We start from the raw sequence: 27,833 nt of genomic DNA, 5'->3' as shown, positions 1-27,833 counted from the left end.
TGGAATTCAAATGAGGAGATAGACAGATGGGTCAGGGGAGAAAGAGAGAATGTCCACTTGGGAGAGATGAGGATTCCAGTGCCACCACCCCGCTGGCTCGATGCTCTAGGGGTATGCGAGAACACGTAGTCAGACGAGGAGAGAGCAGTAGGAGTAGCAGTGTTATCTGTGGTGATCCATGTTTCCGTCAGCGCCAGGAAGTCTAGGGACTGGAGGGTAGCATAGGCTGAGATGGACTCAGCCTTGTTGGCCGCAGACCGGCAGTTCCAGAGGCTGCCGGAGACCTGGAACTCCATGTGGGTCGTGCGCGCTGGGACCACCAGGTTAGAGTGGCAGCGGCCACGCGGTGTGGAGCGTTTGTATGGCCTGTGCAGAGGAGAGAGAACAGGGATAGGCAGACACATAGTAGACAAGCTACAGAAGAGGCTACGCTAATGCAAATGAGATTGGAGTGACAAGTGGACTACACGTCTCGAATGTTCAGGAAGTTAAGCTTACGTTGCAAAAATGTTATTGACTAAAATGATACAGTACTGCTGGCTGGTGGAGTAGGCTAGCTAGCAGTGGCTGCGTTGTTGACTTTGAACGTGTAGCTGGCTAGGTAACCTCGGTAGTTTCAGTACTACACCTTGTCATGATACAAAGCAACTTTGTAGCTAGCTAGCTAACATAACACTAATCAAGACGTTCCTTGTAGTGTATATAGTTTCAACAATGCTGCTCGTCGGTAATAGTTGGCTAGGTTAGGAAAAATGGCGTCGCGGGGGACGGAAATAGCTGGCTAGCTAACCTCGATGGCTGGCTAGCTAACAATTATCAATTAACAATTATCAAGCTATGACAAAGACAACTAGGTAGCTAGCTAGGTAACACTGCACTAGTCAAATCGTTCCGTTGTAAAGTATTAGTAACTACAGCGCTGCTAGTCGGTAACGGTTGGCTAGCTGGCAGTGGGTTAATGATGACTAGGTGTGTTGAGTAAGTCTGGCGCCGCGTCGCGGCTGGCTAGCACACCTCGATAATACTCAAACTCAAACTACACAATTATCTTAGATACAGAGACAGCAAAGACAACTATGTAGCTGGCTAACTAACACTAACACCACACTAATCAAGTCGTTGCGTTGTAATGTAATAGTTTCTGCGGTGCTGCTAGTCGGTAGAAGTTGGCTAGCTAACAGTGATGACTAGCTAGCTAGCAGCTAGCAGTGTTGACTACGTTAGGAGGACGAAGATAGCTAGCCTCGATAATTACTCAGTTACTCTAAACTACACAATTATCTTTGATACAAAGACGGATATGTAGCTAGCTAAGAAGAATTGCTCAGATCAAACAAATCAAGCCGTTGTAATGTAGCGAAGTGTAATATTACCTGTGGAGCGAAGCGTGGTGCGACTGCACTAATGGCACTGCCTACTCCAGATGACTCGTTTTTTAAATCATATCAACTAAATATATTTCATTTTATTTGGAATGCTAAGCCAGACAAAATTAAACATACCTATTTATATAATGAATATGTTTGGGGGATAAAATGATTAACTATTAAAGCTAGAACCTCTCACTAAAAGCTTCACTCATGCAAAAGTTCTACTTAAACCCAAAAATGGTTCTCCATTAAATTATTAAGAAAGGCTCATCCTTCGTTCAAAAATTGCATTTTTGCCTTTATACAGATTACAACTTATCATTTCCGACTAATTGAAAAGGACATTTTGTTTAAAGTATCGCCCTTTCTTAAACAAGCCAAACAACGCTGGTTACAATTTCAGTTTTATTCCCCAGAAAAGATAGAACAAATATTACAACAAATGTGATGGTTAAACTCAATTATACTGATTAATTAATAAAAAACTATTCTTTATGGATTAAAAAAAATGTATTTTATTGATTAATGATATTATGAATAGAAACGGAGGAGTTATCTGACATATGCTGTTATCAAAAATATATGAGAATATCTGCTACATACAAATTTACAACCAACTGATTGCAGCACTACCACAAAAATGGATGAGGCAAGGGGAAAAGGGAGAAGCTATGTTATGCAAGGTAGATGTCAATTCTTCATGGGTAGCTAGGTAGCTAGCTAATAATTCTTCATGGGTAGCTAGCTAGCTAATAATTCTTCATGGTAGCTAGCTAGCTAATAATTCTTCATGGGTAGCTAGCTAGCTAATAATTCTTCATGGGTAGCTAGCTAGCTAATAATTCTTCATGGGTAGCTAGCTAGCTAACAATTCTTCATGGGTAACTAGCTAATAATTATTCGTGGCTATCTGGCTAGCAATTTACGCACACTACAGTGGTTACTGTAGGCCGGTAAACATTGTAGGCCGGTAAAAATACAAACATTACCACAGCATGTATTTGTTAATGTATCAGATAAAACATTGTAGTCAGGGAACATATGAGATGTGAATAGACAACATTTCATTGCAAAGTCGGAGTGTATTTTCTCTCGCTTCAGCTCAAATAATGGCCGCCATTGATTTAGAGAAATTTTGCGTAATTTTTTAAGTGGTTGCGTCATATTTCTGTGCATACCTTCCATTGAAGTTTGAATGGATGCTTCAAAATATATACAAACGGAGTGCTCGGAGCACAGTGTCTCTCCCCTCCTTCACCTTCTCTAACCTCTACCGCCAAATCTCCCAATCTCTCCTCTCCCTGTCACGTCCTGACCAGTATAAGGGCTAATTGTTATGGTAGTTTGGTCAGGACGTGGCAGAGGGTATTTGTTTTATGTGGTTCGGGGTGGTGTTTTTGTAGAAGGGCGTTTGATTTATTATTTCCGGGTTTTGGTTTATGTTCTAGGTTTATGTATTTCTATGTTTAGTCTAGTGAGTGTATTTCTATGTTAGATTAATGGGGGTTTGGGACTCTCAATTGGAGGCAGGTGCTTCCTCGTTGCCTCTGATTGAGAGTCCTATATATGGGTAATTGTTTGGTGTAGGTTTTGTGGGAGATTGTTTCTTGTCTAGCGTGTGTGAGCCTGAGAAGACTGTTCGTTGATCGTGAGTTCGTTTTGTTTTTTTGGTGTTCATTTTGAGTTTAATAAAAGTTCAAGATGAGCAACCACATACCTGCTGCATTTTGGTCCTCCTTTCCCATCGACAACCGTGACACTCCCCTACTCCACCCTCTCTAAACCTTACCTCCAAATCTCCCAATCTCTCCTCTCCCCTCCTCCACCCTCTCTAACCCCTACCTCCAAATCTCCCAAACTCTCCTCTTCTCCCCCTCTCTAACCCCTACCTTTTCTCAACCTCTCTGCTTCTATACCCCTACTGCCTTTTTCTCTCTACTCCTCTCTTCCTCTCTTTCTCTGTCTTTCTCTCCCCCATTCCCTCTCACTCCATTCTCCCTCTCACTCCATTCTCTCCTTCTCTTTCTCTGTCTTTCTCTCCCCATTCCCTCTCACTCCATTCTCCCTCTCACTCCATTCTCTCCCTCTTTCTCTCCCCCATTCCCTCTCACTCCATTCTCTCCCACTCTTTCTCTCCCCATTCCCTCTCACTCCATTCTCTCCCTCTCTTTCTCTCCCCCATTCCCTCTCTCTCTCTCTCTCTCTGTCTTTCTCTCCCCCATTGTCTGTCTGTCTGTCTGTCTGTCTGTCTGTCTGTCTGTCTGTCTGTCTGTCTGTCTGTCTTTCTCTCCCCCATTCCCTGTCTGTCTGTCTCTCTGTCTTTCTCTCCCCCATTGTCTGTCTGTCTGTCTGTCTGTCTGTCTGTCTGTCTGTCTGTCTGTCTGTCTGTCTGTCTGTCTGTCTTTCTCTCTCTCTCTCTCCCCGCCATTGTGTCTCTCTCTCTCTGTCTCTCTCTCTGTCTCTCTCTCTGTCTCTCTCTGTGTCTCTCTGTGTCTCTCTCTCTGTCTCTCTCTCTCTCTCTCTCTCTGTCTCTCTCTGTCTCTCTCTCTCTCTGTCTCTCTCTCTCTCTCTCTCTCTCTGTCTCTCTCTGTCTCTCTCTCTCTGTCTCTCTCTCTCTCTCTGTCTCTCTCTGTCTCTCTCTCTCTCTCTCTGTCTCTCTCTCTCTGTCTGTCTCTCTCTCTCTCTCTCTCTCTGTCTCTCTCTCTCTGTCTCTCTCTCTCTGTCTCTCTCTGTCTCTCTCTCTGTCTCTCTCTGTCTCTCACTCTCTCTGTCTCTCTCTCTCTCTCTCTCTCTCTCTCTCTCTCTGTCTCTCTCTCTGCAGTGAGTGTGTGTCCTGCCCGATGGGTCAGTTTGACCACTCTAAAATATTGATGAGTGATAACTACTCTGTCTCTCTCTCTTTCTCTCCACTCCCTCCCTCCCTTTCTCTCCTCCCTCTCTCTCCTTCTCTCCCTTCTCTCACCAGTCGGGTTGGTTTAACCTCACTAAACTGACTCCAAATGATGTTCTCTCTCACATCTCTGTCCAATCCCTCTCTCCCATCCCTCTTTCTCACAGCGGGTCTGATTTAACTGCTGTGAAATATTAATAAAATTGATATCTGATAGAGAGAGAAAGAGAGAGAGAAGTAGAGAGAGAGAATGAGAGCGAGCGAGAAAGAGGGATGGAGAGAAAGAGGGATAGATGATAGACAGATAGATTAATAAAAAATGAAGAACTAAAAATTATGCTTTCAGAATCTCCCAGTGCTGAGCTTCTCTTTCACTGGTGTGTGTGTGTGTGTGTGTGTGTGTGTGTGTGATTCCGGAGTGCCGTCTGGAAAAGCACAGCCTCTCTTCCGCTGCAGAGGGAACACCAAGCCAGGAGACTGGTTCTACGCCAGGAGAGAGAGAGAGAGTGAGAGAGAGAAGGGTGGGGGTTGCCTAGCACCAGGGGAAGGATGGAGAACCTGTGCCAAGAGAGAGAAGAGGATGGAGAAAAGAGGAGAAAGGAGGGGGGAACACGAGCACCAGGGAAGGATGGAGACTCTGTCAGACTGGGGCCATGCCAGGACATGATACACTGGAGAGGAAGAGAGGGGGTGGAGGAGAGGGTGGAGGAGGAGGAAGAGAGGGTGGAGGAGGAGAAGAGCGGGTGGAGGAGAGGAAGAGAGGGGTGAAGAGGAGGAGGAGGGGAAGCGGAGAAGGAGTGGACGGAGGGGTTGTAGGAAGAGGAAAATAGAGGTTAACAGGGGAACAGGAGAGGAGGAGAGAGGAGAGAGAGAAGTAGAAATGGAGGAAGACAGTGGAAGTAAAAGAGGAGAAAGAATGAGGAGAGGTTGTCACCAATGTCATAACATCAATATATATATAATCATACTCCAACATTACAACAACGTCAATATAATACAACCATATTCCAACATCACAACAACGTCAATATAATATAACCATATTCCAACGTCACAACAACGTCAATATAATATAACCATATTCCAACGTAACAACATCAAAATAATACAACCATATTCCAACGTCATAACAATGTCAATATAATATAACCATATTCCAACGTCGTAACAACATCAATATAATATAACCATATTCCAACGTCACAACAACGTCAATATAATATAACTATATTCTGTCATAACAATGTCAATATAATATAACCATATTCCAACGTCAATATAATATAACCATATTCCAACGTCACAAAATAGAGGACAGACACATGGCGGTGAGCCATCTCCCCCTTTATCTCCTCCTCTCTCCGTCCATCTCTCCTTTCATCGCCTCCTTCCTTCCATCTCCTCCCTCCCTCCCTCCATCTCCCCCTTTATCTCATCCTCCCTCCATCCATCTCACTCAATGCTAGTAGTCTGTTCATTATGTGTGTGTTTATCATGAATTCAGGACATTGGGGGTTGTGACTTGGAAATAATAAGACCCAATTATTGTGAGTCATAGTCTAATGCCACACACACACACACAAATACAGCACACACACACACACACACACACACACACACACACACACACACACACACACACACACACACACACACACACACACACACACACACACACACACACACACACACACACACACACACACACACACACACACACACACACACACACTTCCCATGCATTCCCCTTTTTAGACTCTTTCAGACTATTTTTTCACATCTTATTTTCTTTGTTTATTTGGTTATACATGTCCCTCCTCTCCTCCACTGCTTCTCCTTCATCTGCCTCCTCATCTCCTCCTCTCCTCCACTGCTTCTCCTTCATCTGCCTCCTCCCCTCATCTCCTCTCCTCCTCCCCTCCTCTACTTGTCCCTCCTCTCCTCCACTGCTTCTCCTTCATCTGCCTCCTCATCTCCTCCTCTCCTCCACTGCTTCTCCTTCATCTGCCTCCTCCCCTCATCTCCTCTCCTCCTCCCCTCCTCTACTTGTCCCTCCTCTCCTCCACTGCTTCTCCTTCATCTGCCTCCTCATCTCCTCCTCTCCTCCACTGCTTCTCCTTCATCTGCCTCCTCCCCTCATCTCCTCTCCTCCTCCCCTCCTCTACTGCTTCTCCTTCATCTCCCATTTCCTCCCTCTCTTCTTCTCCTCTAATCTGTTCCAGTGAGTACAGATGTAACAGAGGTTGAAAGGTCGCCAATGGTGTTCTATAGCTCAACTGGTTGGTACGTTGTCAAGGAGGGCGGTCAGGTGTGTTTGGGATCAGAGGACCACCGGCTGGAGCCCAGTAAGGGGACAGGGACAGTGGAGGAAGAGAAGCTGTTAGCAACACACTGATGTTGGTTTCACAACAACAGACAGTTAGATGGTAAACAGGTACATTTATCCCTCTCCTCTCCTCTCCTCTCCTCTCCTCTCCTCTCCTCTCCTCTCCTCTCCTCTCCTCTCCTCTCCTCTCCTCTCCTCTTTTCTCCTCTCCTCTCCTCTGTTTCTAGTAACAACAGCAGAGAGTTAGATGGTAATCAGGAACATTTATCCTCTCCTCTCCTCTCCTCTCCTCTCCTCTCCTCTCCTCTCCTCTCCTCTCCTCTCCTCTCCTCTCCTCTCCTCTCCTCTCCTCTCCTCTCCTCTCCTCTCCTCTCCTCTCCTCTCCTCTCCTCTCCTCTCCTCTCCTCTCCTCTCCTCTCCTCTCCTCTCCACTGTTCCAGAAACAACAGCAGACTGTTAGATGGTAAACAGGGACATTTATTTCAGTTTTAACATAAAGAACCATGCTATCTCTCTCAACACATCATCAATATTATATAGAGGCCCAAATGATACCCTATTCCCTATATAGTGCACTACTATAGACCAGAGCCCTAGTCCCTATATAGTGCACTACTTTAGACCAGAACCCTATTCCCTATGTAGTGCACTTCTATAGACCAGAGCCCTATTCCCTATATAGTGCACTACTTTAGACCAGAGCCCTATTCCCTATATAGTGCACTACTTTAGAACAGAACCCTATTCCCTATATAGTGCACTACTTTGGGCTCTGGTCATAAAGTAGTACACTGTATTCAACTTCTGTGTCTCTTTCTTTTCTCCACAACCCCAGACTGTTTCCAACTTCAGTCAGAATGTATTTTCCTCAAATATATTGACACACCAACTGTCCCAGATACAGGCTCTCTCTCTCTATAGATATAGTCCATCAGTCTTCCTTATCCTCCTCTCTCTCTATAGATATAGTCCATCAGTCTTCCTTCTCCTCCTCTCTCTCTATAGATATAGTCCATCAGTCTTCCTTATCCTCCTCTCTCTATAGATATAGTCCATCAGTCTTCCTTCTCCTCCTCTCTCTCTCCAGAGATATAGTCCATCAGTTCTCCTTCTCCTCCTCTCTCTCTCCAGAGATATAGTCCATCAGTCCTCCTTCTCCTCCTCTCTAGGGATATAGCCCATCAGTCCTCCTTCTCCTCCTCTCTCTCTAGGGATATAGTCCATCAGTCCTCCTTCTCCTCCTCTCTCTCTACAGAGATATAGTCCATCAGTTCTCCTTCTCCTCCTCTCTCTCTCCAGGGATATAGTCCATCAGTCCTCCTTCTCCTCCTCTCTCTCTATAGATATAGTCCATCAGTCCTCCTTCTTCTTCTCTTTCTCTATAGATATAGTCCATCAGTCCTCCTTCTCCTCCTCTCTCTCCAGAGATATATTCCATCAGTCCTCCTTCTCCTCCTCTCTCTCTCTATAGATATAGTCCATCAGTCCTCCTTCTCCTCCTCTCTCTCTCCAGAGATACAGTCCACCAGTCCTCCTTCTCCTCCTCTCTCTAGAGATATAGTACATCAGTCCTCCTTCTCTTCCTCTCTCTCTCTATAGATATAGTCCATCAGTCCTCCTTCTCCTCCTCTCTCTCTATAGATATAGTCCATCAGTCCTCCTTCTTCTTCTCTTTCTCTATAGATATAGTCCATCAGTCCTCCTTCTCCTCCTCTCTCTCTATAGATATAGTCCATCAGTCCTCCTTCTCCTCCTCTCTCTCTAGGAATATAGTCCATTAGTCCTCCTTCTCCTCCTCTCTCTCTATAGATATAGTCCATCAGTCCTCCTTCTCCTCCTCTCTCTCTAGGGATATAGTCCATCAGTCCTCCTTCTCCTCCTCTCTCTCTATAGATATAGTCCATCAGTCCTCCTTCTCCTCCTCTCTCTCAAGGAATATAGTCCATCAGTCCTCCTTCTTCTCCTCCTCTCTCTCTCTAGAGATATAGTCCATCAGTCCTCCTTCTCCTCCTCTCTCTGTATAGAGATATAGTCCATCAGTCCTCCTTCTCCTCCTCCTCTCCTCTTCTTCCACCTCTTCCTCTCAAGATATAGTCATCAGTCTCTCACCCACTCCTCTCCCACTCCACTTCATTTCCTTCTCTTCCTCCTCCTCCTCCTCCTCCTCCTCCTCCTCCTCCTTCTCCTCCTCTCTCTGTATAGAGATATAGTCTGTCAGTCTCTCTCCTCTCCTCTCTTCTTTCTCCTTCCCTCCTCTCCTCTCCTCCTCTATCCGTCGCTCTGTATAACATGAAACAGGGTCACGTTATAGATGACCTGATGTCCATTGTTCCATGTGTAGAGGGCCCTCTCTCTGGGGTTATAGTCCATCATGGAGATGTGGGAGTACTGGTTGTGGAAGGGGATGTCTGTGTACTCATAGCTGGAGGAATTGGTGTGGTAAGCAAAGTGGACCTTAGCTCCGGCCAGATGGGAGTTGGTGACGTACAGGGTACCACAGATCATGAAGGTCTCCCCTGCACTGCGTTTAGGAAACCCTGTGTCCCAACTCTGGAGAATGTCGAGAGAACGAGGGTCCAACCGACTGACCTGGAGAGAGGGGGGGAGGGAATGAGGGGTTGAAGGAGGGAGGGAACGAGGGGGTGAGGGAGGGAGGATGCGAGATAAAGGAGAGAGAGAGATGTGACCTGGGACACACTCAGATATACACACACACATCCTCCCTACCAGTGTGTTAGAGATGTAGACTACCTACCAGTATGTTAGAGATGTAGAATACCTGCCAGTATGTTAGAGATGTAGACTACCTGCCAGTGTGTTAGAGATGTAGACTACCTACCAGTATGTTAGAGATGTAGACTACCTACCAGTATGTTAGAGATGTAGACTACCTACCAGTACGTTAGAGATGTAGACTACCTACCAGTATGTTAGAGATGTAGACTACCTACCAGTACGTTAGAGATGTAGACTACCTACCAGTACGTTAGAGATGTAGACTACCTACCAGTACGTTAGAGATGTAGACTACCTACCAGTACGTTAGAGATGTAGACTACCTACCAGTATGTTAGAGATGTAGACTACCTGCCAGTATGTTAGAGATGTAGACCACCTACCAGTATGTTAGAGATGTAGACTACCTACCGGTATGTTAGAGATGTAGACTACCTACCAGTATGTTAGAGATGTAGACTACCTACCAGTATGTTAGAGATGTAGACTACCTGCCAGTATGTTAGAGATGTCACGTCCTGACCAGCAGGTGGAGTAGGTGTATAAGTTTTGGTCAGGGCGTGGCAGAAGGAGTTGTGTTTTGTATGTTCTGTCTAGGTTGGGTTGTTCTATGTATATTTAATTGGGGTGGACTTCCAATTGAAGGCAGGTGTGTGGTGTTGCCTTTGATTGGGAGTCCTATATTAGTTGAGTGTGTTTGTCTGTGTGTTTGTGGGGAATTGTTTGTGAGCACTGCGTTTATTGAGCCTGCAACACTGCCTGGTCGTGTTTATTGTTTTGTTTTTGTTCTGTGGATGCTTTACGTATTTTCATTAAAAGAATGAGTATCTACATTCCCGCTGCATGTTGGTCCTCCCTTCAACACCACGACGAAGTCCGTGACAGAATTCCCCACCAAACCAGGACCAAGCAGTGGAAGAATTCTGGCAAGGACTGGGGAAAACGACTGGTAAGGGAGCCCGAGAGGCACCCCCAAAAAATGTTTAGGGGGGGGCACAAGGGCTGTTTGACGGGGCAAGACTGGAGACCCAGGCCAGCGCCCCGTACCCTTTTTAGAGGTAAACAGACTGGACAGGTCCCGTGCTTTGGGGTAGGTGCTATGATAAGGCCTGGTATTTTCAGGCCAGTATGCTCAGTACCAGCACCCCGCATGTGCCAGGGGAAAGAGGGCATCGAGCCAGCAGGGGTGATGCCAACCCTGCGCTTTAGACTGCCAGTGCGCCTCTACGGTCCGGTGTTTCCCGTTACACACACTAGCCTTGAAGTGCGTGTATCCGGGCTGGCCCGTCCAGTACCAGCTCCACGCACAAGGCTTCTAGTGTGTCAGTCAAGCCCCGCCAGTCAAGAGTCGCCAGAGCTGTCCGTCAGTCAAGAGTCGCCAGAGCTGTCCATCAGTCAAGAGTCGCCAGAGCTGTCCGTCAGTCAAGAGTTGCCAGAGCTGCCCGTCAGTCAAGAGTCGCCAGAGCTGCCCGTCAGTCAAGAGTCGCCAGAGCTGCCCGTCAGTCAAGTCGCCAGAGCTGCCCGCCAGTCAAGAGTCGCCAGAGCTGCCTGCCAGTCAAGAGTCGCCAGAGCTGCCCGCCAGTCAGGAGTCGCCAGAGCCACCCACTAGTCAGGAGCCGCCAGAGTGGCCAGTCTGCCCGGAGATGCCAGAGTGGCCCGACTGCCCGGAGATGCCAGAGTGGCCCGACTGCCCAGAGCTGCCAGAGTGGCCAGTCTGCCTGGAGATGCCAGAGTGGCCCGACTGCCCGGAGATGCCAGAGTGGCCCGACTGCCCGGAGATGCCAGAGTGGCCCGACTGCCCGGAGATGCCAGAGTGGCCCGACTGCCCGGAGATGCCAGAGTGGCCCGACTGCCCGGCGCTGCCAGAGTGGCCCGACTGCCCGGAGCTGCCAGAGTGGCCCGCCGGCCAGGATCAGCCAGAGTGGCCCGCCGGCCAGGATCAGCCAGAGTGGCCCGTCGGCCAGGATCAGCCAGAGTGGCCCGTCGGCCAGGATCAGCCAGAGTGGCCCGCCGGCCAGGATCAGCCAGAGTGGCCCGTCAGCCAGGATCAGCCAGAGTGGCCCGCCAGCCGGCCACAGTCAGAGACACCCGCCAGCCGGTCACGGCAAGAGTCGCCCGCCAGTCGGGCGAAGTCAGGTGCGCCTACTAGTCTTCCGGAGCAGCCAGGGGCGCTACCGAAGTGGGCAACGACAAGGGTGGAGCGGGGTCCACGTCCCGCACCTGAGCTGCCTCCAACATAGGTGGGTTGGGGAGGGGGGGTGTAGCACAGTGCCGTCGTTGACGGCAGCCACCCTCCCTTCCCTCCCTGTAGTTAGGGGGATTTGTTCTGTTTGTTTTGGGTGTTCTGTGTTTTCTTTTGAAGGTGCATTCAGGGTCTGCACCTTTAGGGGGGGTAATGTCACGTCCTGACCAGCAGGTGGAGTAGGTGTATAAGTTTTGGTCAGGGCGTGGCAGAAGGAGTTGTGTTTTGTATGTTCTGTCTAGGTTGGGTTGTTCTATGTATAGTTAATTGGGGTGGACTTCCAATTGAAGGCAGGTGTGTGGTGTTGCCTTTGATTGGGAGTCCTATATTAGTTGGGTGTGTTTGTCTGTGTGTTTGTGGGGAATTGTTTGTGAGCACTGCGTTTATTGAGCCTGCTACACTGTATAGTCGTGAGTACTGTTTATTGTTTTGTTTTTGTTCTGTGGATGCTTTACGTATTTTCATTAAAAGAATGAGTATCTACATTCCCGCTGCATGTTGGTCCTCCCTTCAACACCACGACGAAGTCCGTGACAAGAGATATAGACTACCTACCAGTATGTTAGAGATGTAGACTACCTAGCAGTATGTTAGAGATGTAGACTACCTAACAGTATGTTAGAGATGTAGACTACCTACCAGTATGTTAGAGATGTAGACTACCTACCAGTATGTTAGAGATGGAGACTACCTACCAGTATGTTAGAGATGTAGACTACCTACCAGTATGTTAGAGATGTAGACTACCTACCAGTATGTTAGAGATGTAGACTACCTACCAGTATGTTAGAGATGTAGACTACCTACCAGTATGTTAGAGATGTAGACTACCTACCAGTATGTTAGAGATGTAGACTACCTACCAGTATGTTGGAGATGTAGACTACCTACCAGTATGTTGGAGATGTAGACTACCTACCAGTATGTTAGAGATGTAGACTACCTACCAGTATGTTCCCAGCGTTAGGTATGGAGGCGTAGACTGCCCAGAAGCCGGTCTCATCAGCCATCAGGTCTATATCAGAAGACCCCCCCCAGCTGTAGGGGAAGGTGTTGTTGTAACCCGCTCCACTCAGACTCCTCTGGAGCACCACGTTACGGGAACGGAAGTTGTACTGCACCTGCGGGACAGGACAGGGGGTCAGAGAGAGGACATGGGGACAGAGATCGGACAGGGAGACGGAGAGAGGACAGTGGGACAGAGAGAGGACATGGGGACAGAGATAGGACAGGGAGACAGAGAGAGGACAGGGGGACAGAGAGAGAAGACAGGGGGGCAGAGAGAGGACAGTGGGACAGAGTGAGAGGACAGGGAGACAGAGAAAGGACATGGGGACAGAGAGCGAGGACAGGGGGAGAGAGAGAGGACAGGGGGACAGAGAGAGAGGACAGGTGGACAGAGAGTGGACAGGGGGACAGAGAGAGGATGAGGACAGAGAGAGTGGGGGGTCAGGAGAGACATGTAGAGAGAGGGGAGACAGGAGAGACATGTAGAGAAAGGGGAGACAGGGGAGTCAGGTGGTCACAGAGCGAGGGGAGTCAGGGGAACACAGAGAGAGGATAGACAGGGGACACAGAGAGAGGGGAGACAGGGGGACACAGAGAGAGGGGAAACAGGGGAACACAGAGAGAGGGGAGACAGGGGACACAGAGAGAGGGGAGGCAGGGAGACACAGAGAGAGGGGAGACAGGGGACACAGAGAGAGGGGAGACAGGGAGACACAGAGAGAGGGGAGGCAGGGAGACACAGAGAGACGGGAGGCAGGGAGACACAGAGAGAGGGGAGGCAGGGAGACACAGAGAGAGGGGAGGCAGGGAGACACAGAGAGAGGGGAGACAGGGAGACACAGAGAGAGGGGAGGCAGGGAGACACAGAGAGAGGGGAGTCAGGGGAACACAGAGAGAGGATAGACAGGGGACACAGAAACAGGGGAGACAGGGGGACACAGAGAGAGGGGAAACAGGGGAACACAGAGAGAGGGGAGACAGGGGACACAGAGAGAGGGGAGGCAGGGAGACACAGAGAGAGGGGAAACAGGGAAACACAGAGAGAGGGGAGACAGGGGACACAGAGAGAGGGGAAACAGGGAGACACAGAGAGAGGGGAGGCAGGGAGACACAGAGAGAGGGGAGACAGGGAGACACAGAGAGAGGGGAGGCAGGGAGACACAGAGAGAGGGGAGGCAGGGAGACACAGAGAGAGGGGAGGCAGGGAGACACAGAGAGAGGGGAGACAGGGAGACACAGATAGAGGGGAGACAGGGGGACACAGAGAGAGGGGAGGCAGGGGGACACAGATAGAGGGGAAACAGGGAGGCACAGAGAGAATGGAAACCGTAGGACGCAGAGAGATTGGAAAGAGAGACCACAGAGACAGGGGAAACAGAGGGACATACACACTGACCCCTCTTCTGTTTCCCTGTCTCCCCTGTCTCCTCTCTCCTTGACTCCAGTCACCCCTCTCTCTGTGTTTCCCCTTTCTCCCCTCTCTCTCTGTCTCCCTGTCCTACACCTAACGGCGGTCTGCACGTGTGTGTGTGTGTGTGTGTGTGTGTGTGTGTGTGTGTGTGTGTGTGTGTGTGTGTGTGTGTGTGTGTGTGTGTGTGTGTGTGTGTGTGTGTGTGTGTGTGTGTGTGTGTGTGTGTGTGTGTGTGTATGTATGTATGTGTAGTGTAACATACCAGTATGTTGCTCTGGTGTTTGTTGTAGTACAGTGATCCGTTGTAGACCACATGACCTGTCCCGGCCCAGGGGTGAGGTAAGAGGTGCTGGACAAAATTCTGTCCTCTAGTGAAGTCTCCCATGGTCCTGTACTCTAATACACGCCTCCCCTTATAGTAACCATCCATAGACCACACCTAGAGAAAGAGAGGAGAGAGAGAGGAGAGGAGAGAGAGAGAGAGGAGAGAGGAGAGAGAGAAGATAGAGGAGAGAGTAGAGCGAGAGATAGAGAGAGAGAGAGAGAGAGAGAGAGAGGAGAGAGAGAGAGGAGGGAGGAGAGAGAGACAAAGAGAGAAGAGAGAGAGAATTAAGTTCTGTCTTCAAATTAAGTCCCCTATGGTTCAGTACTCTAACACACTTGTAGTACCCATCCATACAGAGAGAGAGAGGGGGGAGGGAGAGAGAAAGGGAGAGGGAGAGAGGAGAGGGAGAGACAGAGAGGGAAGGGGGAGAGAGAGAGCGAGAGAGAGGGTGAGAGCAAGAAAATGAAGGGGGAGAGAGAGAGAGAGAAAGAGGAAGAGAGCGAGATTGGTACACTTTACTGTAGGTGTCCTTATTCATGCATTCATAAAGTCTTTATAACAGCTGTATAACACATTTTAACATGCATCATAAGCTGTCATAATTGGTTTTAAATAGTTATGAGTAATGGCATAAGCTGTCATAAAACTAGTTATAACGGGTGTTAGATGACTGATCAGACTGTTATCATAGGCTCTTATGTCAACTGTTAATAACAACTGCTATTACACAGTCTGCATAACAACATATGTAATATGTTCTTACATGCTACCTAAGTGTCTACATACCAGATGTTATAAAAGGCCATTATATAATTTACCAAACTTGAATGGAACGATGGGCTTTATTCTACCGTATGTTGGAGGTGTAGACTACCTACCAGTACGTTAGAGATGTAGACTACCTACCAGTATGTTAGAGATGTAGACTACCTACCAGTACGTTAGAGATGTAGACTACCTACCAGTTTGTTAGAGATGTAGACTACCTACCAGTATGTTAGAGATGTAGACTACCTACCAGTATGTTGGAGGTGTAGACTACCTACCAGTACGTTAGAGGTGTGGACTACCTACCAGTACGTTAGAGATGTAGACTACCTACCAGTACGTTAGAGATGTAGACTACCTACCAGTATGTTAGAGATGTAGACTACCTACCAGTATGTTAGAGATGTAGACTACCTACCAGTATGTTAGAGGTGTAGACTACCTGCCAGTATGTTAGAGATGTAGACTACCTACCAGTATGTTAGAGATGTAGACTACCTACCAGTATGTTAGAGATGTAGACTACCTACCAGTATGTTAGAGGTTTAGACTACCTACCAGAATGTTAGAGGTTTGGTAAATGACAACAGGATGAACAGTCATCTGTAACACTCATTATAACTAGTTTCATAACATCTTATGCCATTACTTTTGAAGGTGTAGAACAAAAAATGTAATGTGTTACATATCTATCATAAAGGATTTATGAGTGCATGACTAAGGACACCTACAGTAAATTGTTACTGAGAGATTAATTAAGTTTGAGAGAAAGAAGAGGAGAGAGTGCAGTATGCAAGACAGGAAGGGTGAGAGGAGGACAGGGTTAGGGAGACAGGAGGTAAAAGACATAGGAGGGGATGGTAAGAGGGGAGGGGATGGTAAGAAGAGATGTGGAGGGTATATGGGGAGGGGGACGGTAAGAAGAGATCGTAAGAAGAGATGGTAAGAAGATAGGTTATATGAAGACAGATGTGGAGTGGTATATGGGGAGAGATGTGGAGGGTATATGGGGAAGGATGTGGAGGGTATATGGGGAGAGATGTGGAGGGTATATGGGGAGAGATGAGGAGGGTATATGGGGAGAGATGAGGAGGGTATATGGGGAGAGATGTGGAGGGTATATGGGGAGAGATGTGGAGGGTATATGGGGAGAGATGTGGAGGGTATATGGGGAGAGATGAGGAGGGTATATGGGGAGAGATGTGGAGGGTATGTGGGGAGAGATGTGGAGGGTATGTGCGGAGAGATGTGGAGGGTATATGGGGAGAGATGTGGAGGGTATGTGGGGAGAGATGTGGAGGGTATATGGGGAGGGGATGGTAAGAAGAGATGTGGAGGGTGTATGGGGAGGGGATGGTAACAAGAGATGTGGATGGTGTATGGGGAGGGGATGGTAACAAGAGATGTGGATGGTATATGTGGAGGGGATGGTAAGAAGAGATGTGGAGGGTGTATGGGGAGGGGATGGTAAGAAGAGATGTGGAGGGTGAATGGGGAGGGGATGGTAAGAAGAGATGTGGAGGGTATATGGGGAGGGGGGCGGTAAGAAGAGATGTGGAGGGTATATGGGGAGGGGATGGTGAGAAGAGATGTGGAGGGTATATGGGGAGGGGATGGTAAGAAGTGATGTGGAGGGTATATGGGGAGGGGATGGTGAGAAGAGATGTGGAGGGTATATGGGGAGGGGGATGGTAAGAAGAGATGTGGAGGGTATATGGGGAGGGGATGGTGAGAAGAGATGTGGAGGGTACATGGGGAGGGGGACGGTAAGAAGAGATGTGGAGGGTATATGGGGAGGGGATGGTGAGAAGAGATGTGGAGGGTATATGGGGAGGGGATGGTGAGAAGAGATGTGGAGGGTATATGGGGAGGGGATGGTAAGAAGAGATGTGGAGGGTATATGGGGAGGGGATGGTAAGAAGAGATGTGGAGGGTATATGGGGAGGGGATGGTAAGAAGAGATGTGGAGGGTATATGGGGAGGGGATGGTAAGAAGAGATGTGGAGAGTATATGGGGAGGGGATGGTAAGAAGAGATGTGGAGGGTATATGGGGAGGGGGACGGTAAGAAGAGATCGTAAGAAGAGATGGTAAGAAGATAGGTTATATGAAGACAGATGTGGAGTGGTATATGGGGAGAGATGTGGAGGGTATATGGGGAAGGATGTGGAGGGTATATGGGGAGAGATGTGGAGGGTATATGGGGAGAGATGAGGAGGGTATATGGGGAGAGATGAGGAGGGTATATGGGGAGAGATGTGGAGGGTATATGGGGAGAGATGTGGAGGGTATATGGGGAGAGATGTGGAGGGTATATGGGGAGAGATGTGGAGGGTATATGGGGAGAGATGAGGAGGGTATGTGGGGAGAGATGTGGAGGGTATGTGGGGAGAGATGTGGAGGGTATGTGGGGAGAGATGTGGAGGGTATATGGGGAGAGATGTGGAGGGTATATGGGGAGGGGATGGTAAGAAGAGATGTGGAGGGTGTATGGGGAGGGGATGGTAAGAAGAGATGTGGAGGGTATATGGGGAGGGGATGGTAAGAAGAGATGTGGAGGGTATATGGGGAGGGGGGCGGTAAGAAGAGATGTGGAGGGTATATGGGGAGGGGATGGTAAGAAGAGATGTGGAGGGTATATGGGGAGGGGATGGTAAGAAGAGATGTGGAGGGTATATGGGGAGGGGATGTTAAGAAGAGATGTTGAGGGTATATGGGGAGGGGATGGTAAGAAGAGATGTGGAGAGTATATGGGGAGGGGATGGTAAGAAGAGATGTGGAGGGTATATGGGGAGGGGGACGGTAAGAAGAGATGTGGAGGGTATGTGGGGAGGGGGGCGGTAAGAAGAGATGTGGAGGGTATGTGGGGGGACGGTGAGAAGAGATGTGAAGGGTATATGAGGAGGGGATGGTAAGAAGAGATGTGGAGGGTATATGGGGAGGGGATGGTGAGAAGAGATGTGGAGGGTATATGGGGAGGGGATGGTAAGAAGAGATGTGGAGGGTATATGGGGAGGATGGCGGTAAGAAGAGATGTGGAGGGTATATGGGGAGGGGATGGTAAGAAGAGATGTGGAGGGTATATGGGGAGGAGGGCGGTAAGAAGAGATGTGGAGGGTATATGGGGAGGGGGATGGTGAGAAGAGATGTGGAGGGTATATGGGGAGGGGGATGGTGAGAAGAGATGTGGAGGGTATATGGGGAGGGGATGGTGAGAAGAGATGTGGAGGGTATATGGGGAGGGGGATGGTAAGAAGAGATGTGGAGGGTATATGGGGAGGGGGGCGGTAAGAAGAGATGTGGAGGGTATGTGGGGGGACGGTGAGAAGAGATGTGGAGGGTATATGGGGGGACGGTGAGAAGAGATGTGGAGGGTATATGGGGAGGGGGATGGTGAGAAGACATGTGGAGGGTATATGGGGAGGGGGATGGTTGGAAAAAGGAGAAGAGAGGAAATGGAAGGAGAAACCAAGAGAGGAATACATAGACAGAAAGACAGAGAGAGAAGAGGACCCCAAGAAGAACAGTATGTAGGAGCAGAAGAGAAAGGAGAAGAGACAGGAATGAGGTTTAATTACCTAAAGTTGGAATAAGGAGACAAAGATGAAAGGAGTGTTAAAAGGGGAGGTAACGAGAGGAGGGAGGGAGAGAGAGAGAACATTCCTGGATTAAGAGAAGCTCATTATACACGTAAAGGGGAGAAAAGAGGTTGATGGTATTAGCACTGCAAAGAGAGAGAGGGAGATGAGAAGGGGGATGAGAAGAGAGAGGGATGAGAAGAGAGAGATGAGAAGAGAGAGAGAGATGAGAAGAGAGAGAGATGAGAAGAGAGAAGGATGAGAAGAGAGATGGATGAGAAGAGAGAGAGATGAGAAGATGAGTTTCATGGTGTGTTTGGAGAGGGATAGCTGAGTGTGAGCCCAGCAAACCGGGAACATTCCCAGAACGTTAGCTAAGATTCCCCATTAAGTTCTAGATAGGGTTTTATCTAAGGATTATAACATCACAAAAACATTCAAATAATGTTTTTGATATCAACATAAAAAAAAAAATGTTTTAAATGAAATCTTCTCCTGAAGATTCACTAAATGTTGTGCACAACATCTGTAACAACCACCACAGAACATTCCTCAAAACGTCTTATTAGGTTTCCTGGTAATGTAATAACACAGCTTACCAGTAATGTTTTCACTGAAAACCAAAATTGGTTCTGTGCAAGTTCCCGGAAAATTCGTTAGGTTGCGGCAAATGTTCTCATAACACAAAAACTCTTCCTACGACCTTCTCCTCCCTGTGGGCATTCTCTCCCTGTCCCTCTCCACCTCTTCTCTGTCTCTCTCTTTTATCTCCTCTCTCGCTCTCCTTTCCTCCGCATATCCCCTCTCCTCTCCTCCCCGGTTCTCTCCTCCCCTATTCTCTCCTCACCTATTCTCTTCTCCCCTATTCTCTCTTCCCTTATTCTCTCCTCCCCTATTCTCTCCTCCCCTATTCTCTCCCTGTAGATGTTTAATCATCTTCTCCTCCCCTGTTCTCTCCTCCCCTGTTCTCTCCTCCTCCCACTTTCCCTGTTCAGGTGTGTGTGTGTGTGTGTAATTGATATAACCTGATTGTGTTAGTGTGTAAGGACTATGTATTTCATAATGCATCAATAATCAATAGTAGGAATGCCTTACAGTCTCAATTACCTACTGAAACACACACACAGGCTGAAGACAAATTCATAAATGCCAAGCCGGGGTGCTGCAATGTGACTGTAGTCATGGAGACCGAGGGGAAATGACAGTGACATGGAGGTGTGTGGGTCTGTGTCTCTGTGTGTGTGTTATTTAGCCAGGGATTCATGCTGAGACCTCTTTCCCAAATGAGCCCTGCATTAACACATCACTAAACAACAGTTACACTATACATATCCATAAACACATCAATCACACTATACATATCCATAAACACATCAATCACACTATACTTATCTATAAACACATCATTACACAATACATATCCATAAACACATCAATTACACTATACATATCCATAAACACATCAATTACACTATACATATCCATAAACACATCAATTACACTATACATATCCATAAACACATCAATTACACTATACATATCCATAAACACATCAATTACACTATACATATCTATAAACACATCAATCACACTATACATATCCATAAACACATCAATCACACTATACATATCCATAAACACATCAATTACACTATACATATCCATAAACACATCAATCACACTATACATATCCATAAACACATCAATCACACTATACATATCTATAAACACATCAATTACACTATACATATCTATAAACACATCAATCACACTATACATATCTGTAAACACATCATTACACAATAATTATCTATAAACACATCAATTGCACTATACATATGTATAAACACATCAATTACACAATACATATCCATAAACACATCATTACACAATACATATCTATAAACACATCAATTACACTATACATATCTATAAACACATCATTACACAATACATATCTATAAACACATCATTACACAATACATATCTATAAACACATCAATTACACTATACATATCTATAAACACATCATTACACTATACATATATATAAACACATCATTACACAATACATATCTATAAACACATCATTACACAATACATATCCATAAACACATCAATTACAAAACACCAAAAGCAAAACCCAATCATATAAAACCCACATTGTTCAGTAAAAGTCCCTGTAACATCCAACTGATGCCCTGGAGCAGGTATTCCCAAACTGGGGTACGCGTACCCCCAGGGGTACGAGCAATGCCGTCGGGGGGAACGCCAAATATAACGAGAACTACATTGATTTGGGGTTCACTTATATTGGGAGTAGTGCCTTTCCTCTGCCACAGTGTGTTATATGTGCAAAATAACTATCTCACAACTCAATGAAACCTTCACTCTTGTGCAGACATTTAGATACAAAACATGCCAATTTGAAAAATAAGCCACGGGAGTTTTTTTGAGTGAGAATTAAGATGACTTTTGAGTAGTAAGACATGTATAAAAGCAACAGATAACATTAATAAGAAGGGTCTGGACGCATCTTATATGGTGAGCTACCAAGTGGCTAGAATTCTATGCGTTCTAGCTGGATGAGTCAACAGACGTGGCGGGCCTGGCACAGCTTCTGGTATATCTCTGGTACGTTCATCAGGGTCAATTAAGCAAGACATCCTCTTCAGCAAACCACTGGAAACTAGGACAACAGGAGAGGATATTTTTAAGTACTGGAGAGCTTTGTGACATCAAATGGGCTTACTTTGATGGTCAGGATGTGTTTGTATCTGTACTGATGGCGCAAAAGCCAAAACAGGGAGACATAGTGGAGTGGTAACGTGCGTGCAAGCAGTTGCTCCCGACACCACTTGGGTACACTGCAGCATCCACCGAGAGGCTCTTGCTGCCAAGGGAATGCCTGACCGCTTGAAAGACGTTTTGGACACTACAGTGAAAATGGTTAACTTTGGTAAAGCAAGGCCCCTGAACTCTTGTGTATTTTCTGCACTATGCAATGGTATGGGCAGCGACCATGTAACGCTTTTACAACATATGTGCTGGTTATCAAGGGGCAAAGTATTGACACGTTTTTTTGAATTGAGAGACGAGCTTAAAGTTTTATTTACTGACCATCATGTTCACTTGTCTGACTGCTTGCATGATGAGGAGTTTCTCACACAACTGGCCTATCTGGGTGATGTTTTTTTGCCTGAATGATCTGAATCTAGGATTACAGGGACTCTCCGCAACTACAGTTGAAGTCAGAAGTTTACATACTCTTAGGTTGGAGTTATTAAAACTCGTTTTTCAATCACTCCACACATTTCTTGTTAACAAACTATAGTTTTGGCAAGTCGGTTAGGACATCTACTTTGTGCATGACACAAGTAATTATTCCAACAATTGTTTGCAGATTATTTCACTTACAATTCACTGTATCTCAATTCCAGAGGGTCAGATGTTACATACACTAAGTTGACTGTGCCTTTAAACAGCTTGGAAAATTCAAAAAAATGATGTCATGGCTTTAGAAGCTTCTGATAGGCTAACTGACATCATTTGAGTCAATTGGTGGTGTACCTGTGGATGTATTTCAAGGCCTACCTTCAAACTCAGTGCCTCTTTGCTTGATATCATGGGAAAATCAGCCAAGACCTCAGAAAAAAACTGTAGACCTCCACAAGTCTGGTTCATCCTTGGGAGCAATTTCCAAATGCCTGAAGGTACCACGTTCATTTGTACAAACAATAGTACGCAAGTATAAACACCATGGGACCACGCAGCCATCATACCGCTCAGGAAAGAGACGCGTTCTGTCTCCTAGAGATGAACATACTTCGATGCGAAAAGTGCAAATCAATCCCAGAACAACAGCAAAGGACCTTGTGAAAATGCTAGAGGAAACAGGTACAAAAGTATCTATATCCACAGTAAAACAAGTCCTATATCGACATAACCTGAAAGGCCACTCGGCAAGGAAGAAGCCACTGCTCCAAAACCGCCATAAAAAAGCCAGACTACGGTTTGCAACTGCACATGGGGACAAAGATCGTGCTTTTTGGAGAAATGTCCTCTGGTCTGATGAAACAAAAATAGAACTGTTTGGCCATAATGACCATCATTATGTTTGGAGGAAAAAGGGGGAGGCTTGCAAGCCAAAGAACACCATCCCAACCGTGAAGCACGGGGGTGGAAACATCATGTTGTGGGGGTGCTTTGCTGAAGGAGGGACTGGTGTACTTCACAAAATAGATGGCATCATGAGGCAGGAAAATTATGTGGATATATTGAAGCAACATCTCAAGACATCAGTCAGGAAGTTAAAGCTTGGTCGCAAATGGGTCTTCCAAATGGACAATGACCCCAAGCATACTTCCAAAGTTGTGTCAAAATGGCTTAAGGACAACAAAGTCAAGGTATTGGAGTGGCCATCACAAAGCCCTGACCTCAATCCTATAGAAAATGTGTGGGCAGAACTGAAAAAGTGTGTGCGAGCAAGGAGGCAAACAAACATGACTCAGTTACATTCGCTCTGTCAGGAGGAATGGGCCAAAATTCACCCAACTTATTGTGGGAAGCTTGTGGAAGGTTACCCGAAACGTTTGACCCAAGTTAAACATTTTAAATAAAGTGTTTGGATTTAAATAGATTAGGGATTGTATACAGGTACTTTCCCAAAATGGATGACACAAACAACTGGATTCGTTATCCCATTCATGCCCTGCCTCCAGTCCACTTACCGATATCTGAACAAGAGAGCCTTATCGAAATTGCAACAAGCGATTCTGTGAAAATTGAATTTAATCAGAAGCCACAGACAGATTTCTGGATAGGGCTGCACTCAGAGTATCCTGCCTTGGCAAATCGCGCTGTTAACCTGTTTGGGATAGGGGGCAGTATTTTCATGGCCGGATAAAAAACGTACCCGATTTAATCTGGTTACTACTCCTGCCCAGTAACTAGAATATGCATATAATTAGTAGATTTGGATAGAAAACACTCTAAAGTTTCTAAAACTGTTTGAATGGTGTCTGTGAGTATAACAGAACTCATATGGCAGGCCAAAACCTGAGAAGATTCTATACGGGAAGTGCCCTGTCTGACCATTTCTTGTCCTTCTTTAGCCTCTCTGTCGAAAATACAGCCTCTGTGCTGTAACGTGACATTTTCTAAGGCTTTCATTGGCTCTAGGTAGGCGCCAGAATGTGGAATGATAGCTCTGCAGTCTCTGGGCGAAAAACAGCAGGGGTTTTGGAGAGTGGTCCTTCTGGGAACAATGACACTAGTGCGCGCGTGCATGTGACGACTCCATGTTTTTCTTTCTCTCTTTGAACGAATACGTCGTCGCCCGGTTGGAATATTATCACTATTTTACGAGAAAAATCGCATAAAAATTGATTTTAAACAGCGTTTGACATGCTTCGAAGTAAGGTAATGGAATATTTTGAAATTTTTTGTCACGAATCGCGCCGGCACATCACCCTTCGGATAGTGACTTGAACGCACGAACAAAACGGAGCTATTTGGATATAACTATGGATTATTTAGAACCAAAACAACATTTGTTGTTGAAGTAGAAGTCCTGGGAGTGCATTCTGACGAAGAACAGCAAAGGTAATCCAATTTTTCTTATAGTAAATCTGAGTTTGGTGAGTGCCAAACTTGGTGGGTGTCAAAATAGCTAGCCGTGATGGCCGGGCTATCTACTCAGAATATTGCAAAATGTGCTTTCACCGAAAAGCTATTTTAAAATCTGACACCGCGATTGCATAAAGGAGTTCTGTATCTATAATTCTTAAAATAATTGTTATGTTTTTTGTCAACGTTTATCGTGAGTAATCTAGTAAATTCACCGGAAGTTTTTGGTGGGTATGCTAGTTCTAAACAAAACATGCTAATGTAAAAAGCACGTTTTTGATATAAATATGAACTTGATTGAACAAAACATGCATGTATTGTATAACATAATGTCCTAGGAGTGTCATCTGATGAAGATCATCAAAGGTTAGTGCTGCATTTAGCTGTGGTTTTGGTTTTTGTGACATATATGCTAGCTTGAAAAATGGGTGTGTGATTATTTCTGGCTGGGTACTCTCCTGACATAATCTAATGTTTTGCTTTCGCTGTAAAGCCTTTTTGAAATCGGACAATGTGGTTAGATAAAGGAGAGTCTTATCTTTCAAATGGTGTAAAATAGTCATATGTTTGAGAAATTGAAATTATAGTATTTTTAAGGTTTTTCGTATTTCGTGCCAGGTGCTACCATTGGATATTGGAGAGAGGTTTTAAGACACTGATGCCCTTTGTAACCATGTATTTATGTGAGAGTGGATTCTCGGCCCTCACTAGCATGAAAACTAAATACAGGCACAGACTGTGTGTGGAAAATGATTTACGACTGAGACTCTCTCCAATACAACTCAACATTGCAGTTATGTGCATCCTTTCAAGCACACCCTTCTCATTAACCTGTGGTGAGTTATTAACAATTTTTGATCAACAAACAAGTTTTTATATGTAAGATGGCTAAATAAAGAGCAAAATTATTATATGTATATTATTATTTGTGCCCTGGTCCTATAAAAGCTCTCTGTCACTTCCCACGAGCTGGGTTGTGACACAAACTGTCACTCATTCTGTTGCATCCTAAAATGCTGGGTTCTTTTACTGAAGACTCCGAAGCGAATTAATAATACACAGAACAGATTTATTTAATGTTCTCCTTAACACATTACAGTCAACTACTCTATACAGTGTCTTCAGCCCAACTCTCCAATACATCATTGAACTTTACCCGCCCTTGCATCTCCTAATCCAATCACTTCAATGCAAGAACGGAAACCCCATTATCATTTGTTCATTCAAATAACTCAACCCCTGCATACAAATCACATTGGCTAATAGCAACCACTTTACATCTAAACTCATTAACACATAATACATTTCTCAATACATCACACTCCTCCCTGGAAATTCTCACTTCCTCTGAAAACATACTTGATGAACATCATGGGTTTTCCAAAACAGTTTTTCACTCATCTCATATACAACCTGTTTACAGATCCAATCGGTCCTGAGGCCTTCTGACCCTTTTTGGCCTCTCATGACGCTCTGGGCCCTCAGGCTCACGGCCTGGCATAATCTGTGTCTCTGTATGAGTGCCTGTCACAGTCTTAGTTCCCAAGTCCCAATCAGAAATGTTCCACTTTGACACATTCAGGTCTTCTCTTTCATTGTGTTACATCATCATTTGATCCATATGCTTCCTACACAAGTAGGTTACAGGACCATGTACCCTTTTCACAACCCCGGGTACCCATTTCTCTCTCTCCTCTCCGGTAAACTCAGACAAGCACTGTTTGTTCCGATTGAAAAAAAACGAAGACGCTTGCCCATCCCCTTGTCCTGTATCTTAGACTGCATGTCAGCTGAAAAACTGGGTTTCACCAGTGATAACCTTGTTCTAACCTGTCGTTTAACGAACAACTCTGCTGGACTTTTTCCAGTTGTGTCATGTGGCGTATTCCTGTAGGCAAACAGAAAGTTGTCCACACTATGCTGTACAGACCGTCCTGATGACTTGTCCTTCTCTTGAGCCTGTTTTAGATCCTGTACAAGTCGCTCTGCTGCACCATTTCAAGCATTCAACTGGAACAATGTCTCCATCTCTTTTGACACCAGCTGTGGGCCATTGTCTGAAACACACTCCTCAACTAACCCATAGGCTGAGAACATTCCCCGGAGTGTCTCTACCGTGGCTGTAGCTGAAGTATTACTCATACACTTTACTTCTGGCCAGTATGAGTATGCATCTGTAACTACTAAGAACTGGTGCTTTCCCTTTTGAGCAAAATCTATATGGATGCGCTGCCAGGGCCTCTCAGGCCATTTCCAAGGATGCACTGGTGCAAGGTTCGGCATATGTCTATTAGACTGACACACCTGGCATCTCCTTACCATGTCTTCTATGTCTGAGTCTAACCTGGACCACCAAAAGTGGCTCCTTGCAAGAGTTTTCATTTTGACCATATAGCCCAGTGGTTTTCCTGTAGCTCCTTCAGTAGGTCCCTCTGTAGAGTTGACCGGCACCACCGCTCTCATACCCAATAACACACAATCACTTTCTATAGGGAGCTCATCCCTTCTCACCCAATAAGGCTTTAGTTCAGGATCAGTAACATTGGTTGGGCCACCCTGTAAGTGTGAAGCGCTTCAACTTTGCCAAACCCTTGTCCTTGGTAGTTTCCCTGGCTATGTCCTTAGCTAAAATGGGAAGTACATCTAAAAATGACACTCGATAGTTTGGATTGCTCTCTGGAGCCTTTGCTATGGCTTCAGTCTTGTCCTGCACTGGATGTAGCCCCTGTTCGTCTATCCTGTGACCTAAGTAAGTGACACTAGACTGAAATAATGCACACTTGTCCCTGTTTACTCTTAACCCATGCTCTTGCAGCTTCTACGTTCTGTAAGGGGTCCTCTGCCAATTGCCCTGTGATAAGAATGTCATCTAGAAAGCACACAACCCCAGGTAAACCCTGTGAGACCTGGTCCATAATACGCTGGAATATAGCCGGAGCGCTGGATACTCCATAAGGCAGTCTATTCATCTGGTATAAACCTTTCAACGTGTTTAGAGTCAGGAAATGCTTTGACTCTTGATCTACCTCCACTCGCTGGTAGGCCTGTGTAAGGTCTACCACTTTGTGAACTGTTTACCCCTGTCATAGGCGTCGTAAGGATTGGACCAAGGCGCAGCGGGTAAAGTGCTCATACTTAATTTATTCGATGAAACCACTTAACAAAATGAACAAAAGACGAAAAACAGTTCCATAAGGCACACAGGCTACACAGAAAATAACCACCCACAAAACACAAGTGAAACAAACCTCAACTAAATATGGCCTCCAATTAGAGGCAACGACAACCTCTAATTGGAGATCCTACCAAAAACCCAACATAGAAATAGAAAACTAGATTTAAACATAGAAATAGAAAACATAGAACCTAAACCAAAAACACCGAAACACACAAAACAAACACCCCCTGCCACGCCCTGACCAAACTACAATGACAAGTAACCCCTTTTACTGGTCAGGACGTGACAACCCCCGGCTGAAGTAGCAAACAAGTCCTGTGTCTTTGGTAAAGGGGTACTGGTCCACATCCACCCATGCATTTGCAGTCACCTTGT

At 46.1% G+C, this 27,833-nt stretch overlaps 1 protein-coding gene across 1 annotated transcript in view; it reads right to left on the bottom strand.

Moving 5' to 3' along the window:
- Positions 1-7,042: 7,042 nt before the first annotated feature.
- LOC106593847 (noelin-2) overlaps positions 7,043-27,833 on the bottom strand; it is a 77,454-nt gene continuing 56,663 nt past the window's right edge. The window contains exons 6-8 of the mRNA XM_082967398.1: positions 14,246-14,422; positions 12,512-12,685; positions 7,043-9,175 (exon numbers count right to left, since the gene is read on the bottom strand). Coding sequence (XP_082823524.1) covers positions 8,855-9,175; positions 12,512-12,685; positions 14,246-14,422 — 672 coding nt within the window. The 3' untranslated portion in view covers positions 7,043-8,854. The remainder of the gene's footprint in view (positions 9,176-12,511; positions 12,686-14,245; positions 14,423-27,833) is intronic.

Source organism: Salmo salar, chromosome 02 (assembly GCF_965601325.2).
Source record: "Salmo salar chromosome 02, fSalSal1, whole genome shotgun sequence".
Lineage (NCBI taxonomy): Eukaryota > Metazoa > Chordata > Actinopteri > Salmoniformes > Salmonidae > Salmo > Salmo salar.
The sequence above is the reverse complement of the archived record's forward strand: the minus strand, read 5'-3'. Positions and strand labels throughout refer to the sequence as shown.